The sequence below is a fragment of the Berghia stephanieae genome, unplaced genomic scaffold, assembly GCF_034508935.2.
Source record: "Berghia stephanieae isolate SIO BIC M18660-M18661 unplaced genomic scaffold, UCSD_Bste_1.3 scaffold1962, whole genome shotgun sequence".
Taxonomy (NCBI): Eukaryota; Metazoa; Mollusca; class Gastropoda; order Nudibranchia; family Aeolidiidae; genus Berghia; species Berghia stephanieae.
Genome location: NW_027623026.1, coordinates 1 through 5,000, shown reverse-complemented (window position 1 = coordinate 5,000; position 5,000 = coordinate 1). Strand labels below are relative to the sequence as shown.

Below are 5,000 nucleotides of genomic sequence, written 5' to 3'. Positions count from 1 at the left end.
ATGAATAATGTGAATTCTCCTGACATCCTTCGGGACCCGTCAAGATTATTCAACGTTGTTGTGGTCCTCGGGAAGTACAGCTTGTTGATTATATGCCGTGGCGTAGCCTGGTTTGTTGTTTTTGTTGGTTTTCGGGGTGCGGGGGGGGGGGGGTCGGGTTGTTTTTGGTTTGTTTTTTTAAAAATGATTTTTGATGACAGATAATATGAATAATGTGCATTCTCCTGACCTCATTCAGGACCCGTCAGGAAGATCATTCAACGTTGTTGCGGTCCTCGGGAAGAATGGCGCGCGTGTTGATTATATGCCTTGGCGTAGCCTGTTTTACTCTTTTTGTTGTTGTTTTTTGTTTGTTTTTTTTTTTGATTTGTTTGTTTGTTTTTTTTTTTTTGTTTTTTTTTTTTTGTTGTTGTTGTTTTTCAAAATGATTTTTTATTGAGGCATATATATTGTTAATCCTCTTTTGTAACAGATTCCTCTTTTGTCTAGTATTTTACTGTTGATGCTATGCGGTTAATTAAAAATAACTTATAACATCTGCCAGCCGGAGAAAGGTACCAACAATACTAAACAAGATGTACAACCTTAAATGTGTATAGATAGTATGCGCTTGGCTATGCGCTCATAACAAACATTGCCATCCGGAAGTATAACGGACCAACACGCAAAACTATGTGTCGCCATGAACTTTTATAGAACGAAGTGACGTCACTCAGGTCTTTGCTATTGTTTTTTGCCATCCACGTTTATGAGTAATTCTCACTAATCTCTATTTATTAACCAGACTATAAACGATCATGGTAACACAACGTTTTGTGTTTTGGTCCGTTATACTTCCGGATGGCAATGTTGTGAAATCCTTAGCCAAGCGCATACTATCTATATTCGGCTGGCAATGTTGTAAGGTTCTGAGTTCTGAGCCAAGCGCACAGCATTTATATAAAAGTTTATAGATGCTGTGCGTTTGGATAAGATACTCACAACACTGCCATCCGGAAATGTAATGATTGTGTTTGAAGGTTGTTTTTGAGATTTGGACAAGGACAAATCGCACTGGGCCATTACTTTATTTGATTCACATATGACTTTATGTTGTTGTGTCTGAATATCTTATAATATTGAAAATGCTTCCTGTGATGTTTTAATTTATTTAATGGTGTCCTACTGTATGTCAAATACTCAGAGATGCTTCTCAGTAAAATTTGAGCATTTTCAGTTTCGAGCACTGGAAGGGAAGTAAATAAAATTGATCTTTTATATAGCGCAATATTCACTAAACATGCGCAAAGCGTTTTACAAGGGGTCCCTGACCAACAGCAACACTTAACATGTAGGACGGGACATGACGCCTGTTATGCTATATTAGGTACTTTTTTTTATTCGGACAGATACAACGCTGTTAACGGCCAGGTACTCATTGTTCACCTGAATATGGTGAGAGAATGTGAGTTAAGAGCTTTCTCCAAGGACTCAACTAAGTGCTGAGCGAGGCTCGAACCAGGACCTTCCGATCCGAAAGCGAGTGTCATACCACAAGACCACATAGCCCAAGTTGGTCCAAAATGCCAGGTAATCTGATTAATTCGACAGACAGCTGGAATCGTTATTGATCCAACACAACTTGTACTTATTGGCAGGTCTGATAACCAGATAGGATTCAATTGTCTGATGTCACGTCGGCCCAGCAACGAGCAACTTGGTTCTAACAAAGAAAATCGCTACTTTTTATTCTTCATGCTGGCTATAACTTTTTCACATGTTATGTGATCAGAATCTTTAAAAGTCAAAACATGATAAGATTTATAATGTTGTTCTCTGGATACGCTTTTATACTCGTCGGAGAAGTATTTCATAAGGGCGTCCGCCATTGTTCCGATAGTTTAGAACCAGTAACTAAGTTACGATGCGTCATTTTGAGGGAAGTGACGTCACGACTGTTGAAGCCTATTGGTGTTGGCTCGTTGCTGTAATGGAAAGACTCTCAAGTCAACGTAAAATATTGTCCATGACGACAATGTTAAATCGGGGCCACAATTGCGTCCGGTAATCAGACCTGAAATTATATGCACGTCGATTCAACACTATCTAGTAAAGCAAAGAAGAAACACCAAAAAATACAATGTTTATGTCTTGTTACTTGTAAAACTTTAGCCAAATTTATTCTGATTCAATGACTTATTTGTAAAATACGGTGTAAACTGTGTTGTCTATTGGCTATGGACGTCATTGAAATTGTTGTCTATTCGCCATGGACGTCATTGAGATTGTTGTCTATTCGCCTTGGACGTCATTGAAATTGTTGTCTATTCGCCTTGGACGTCATTGAAATTGTTGTCTATTGGCTATGGACGTCATTGAAATTGTTGTCTATTCGCCTTGGACGTCATTGAAATTGTTGTCTATTCCTTATGGACGTCATTGAAATTGTTGTCTTTTCACCTTGGACGTCATTGAAATTGACGTCTATTCACCTTGGATCATTGAAATTGTTGTCTATTGGCTATGGACGTCATTGAAATTGTTGTCTATTCGCCATGGACGTCATTGAAATTGTTGTCTATTCGCCATGGACGTCATTGAAATTGTTGTCTATTCGCCTTGGACGTCATTGAAATTGTTGTCTATTCGCCTTGGACGTCATTGAAATTGTTGTCTATTGGCTATGGACGTCATTGAACTTGTTGTCTATTCGCCTTGGACGTCATTGAAATTGTTGTCTATTCCTTATGGACGTCATTGAAATTGTTGTCTTTTCACCTTGGACGTCATTGAAATTGACGTCTATTCACCTTGGATCATTGGAAATTGTTGTCAATATATAGCGCAATATCCACTAAACATGCTCAACGCGCTTTACGGGGGGGGGGGGGGTGGGCTGTAACAGCAACATTTAACATTTAGGACGGGACATAACGCATGTTAGGCGATATTACAATTTTTCGGACAAAGACAACGCTGTTAACAGCCAGGTATCATTTTACAACCTGAGTTACGGTGAGAGAATGTGAGTAAAGGAGCCTTTTCCAAGGACTCTCCGAAAGCGAGAGTCATACCACTAGACCACATAGCCGCCCTTTCAATGCAGCTTTCAGTTTCAGCTCTTTTTCTGTCAGTCCAGTGTCTCACGCAGCTCTTTGATAATTTTTTAAGACCGCCACTATATTCTCAAACATTGATGCTATGCGTTTAGGCAAAATACTCACAAACGTCCGCCAATAGATAGAATGAAGTTGACGTCACGAGGGTCTTTGTATTGTTTTTCTATTTTTGCCATACACGTTTATGAGTAATTCTCATTTAACTGTATTATAAAGACTATAACAGTTCAAGGTTACACAGAGTTTTGTGTGTTTTTTCCCTTTATACTTGCGGATGGTAATGTTGTGAGCTTCTTAGCCAAGCGCATACTATCTATCGCATAGAACGTACCAACACGCAACATTTTGTTTAACCTTAAACGTTTATAGTTTGATTGACAGAATTAAGTGAGAACTAATCATTAAAATGGCTGTCTAAAACCAATAACAAAGAGTTGAGTGACGTCAATTCCGTTCCTTCTATAAATGTTTATCATTACACATTGTTAGGCTACATGTTTTGGTATGATTGATCTGGCGGACAGAATGCTGAGTATTTGACTAAAACGAAGACCAACGAATATGAAAGCAAAAGTGAAGTATACACATGCAAAGATGAATCAATTGACAATCATCCTTTAATAAATGGTATATCTAAATTGTATTCAGTTCAGTTATTCTCTTTTACTTAAAATCAAATGGATATTTTCTGCGGTAGAGGAAGAGCAGCAAAGTCATCAACACCCACAAGCTCGGGCAACGTTCCGTTAATTGAAAACTCCCTAAGAACGTGCACGGCGGCTATTTTGAGTTGCAGCCATCCGAGTCGCATTCCAATACATTGCCGAGGACCAAAGCCAAACGGTAGTGACGTCAGAAGACTGGAAACTGGTCTCGTTTCATCCATAATCTTTGGGGATAAACGAATCGGGTTCTCAAAGTTCTCCGGATCACGACAAATGTTTCCTGCAGGGATTCCAATTGCAGTTCGGCAGGGACGGTAAATCCTTTCAGAGTTGTCGTCCTTTGTGCGATTGTGTATGGTAAACCAAAGCTGGATACCGTAAAGCTTCATTGATGACACATTCCAAGTATTTCATTCGTTGACAGTGTTATAGGTCACCTCCGTGTCATTGCCAAGACGTCATCAATTTCTGCTACTAGACGTGTTTGGATATCCGGTTTTTTGGCCAGTTCGTACATCAGCCATTGGAGAGTTGTAGTGTAGTCTCGAATCCTGCAACTATAAAAGTTACACACTGGGAACAATCTCCTCAGTTGTCAACGTTTTATCCCCGGATGTCATCCAAAGAATCAGCTTCAGCGTTTATCAATGACTGAATAAAATCGCCCGCTTCGAACTTGTTGGGTAATTTTTTTTCCATCACGGTTTGTAAATCTTTCTCTAACATATTCGCGTGAAGGCTCCAAAGAATCGAATATCAAGCAACTTAAAACAAATGAAGAAAAGGAAAAATTGCTGCTATCCAATGGCAACTTTTTGTCATTCCAAACTTGCCATTCCTCTCAGTTGACGATAAACGTTTCATCAATGTCGTCTGGGCAATTCGTTTAACCCAAAGCGGGACCTGCAATGCATCCCTCGAGTAAGCGGAGGGAAAACGTTTTAGCTCAGGTGTGTGCCGTCTTCGATGTGTTTGTGAAGAGCGTCTCCTGTGGTGACACAGTCTTGATATGAGTGTAAGATTCTTCAACTTGCATACTAAAGCACGGGTTTTAATCCGCGAAACTTTCACTCTGCGCCTCTATTTAAGAAAAAGCTTTGTTAAAAGTGGGTTCCACCAAAGGTCGTGCAAGAATATCATCAGTGTAGTTGTTGAAATCTTTCACATAATTTTTTAAAATTCAAATCTGGACGAAAAAAGGGGGTCGCGGAAAACAAACCCAAAACTTTCCCCTATT

The 5,000-nt window shown here is 39.4% G+C and overlaps 1 protein-coding gene across 1 annotated transcript; it reads right to left on the bottom strand.

Moving 5' to 3' along the window:
* Positions 1–3,771: 3,771 nt before the first annotated feature.
* On the bottom strand, positions 3,772–4,152 carry LOC144961259 (cytochrome P450 6k1-like). Its single transcript, XM_078894514.1, has one exon. It carries the CDS (start codon positions 4,150–4,152, stop codon positions 3,772–3,774), a length of 381 nt encoding a protein of 126 aa, XP_078750640.1.
* Positions 4,153–5,000: the final 848 nt, after the last annotated feature.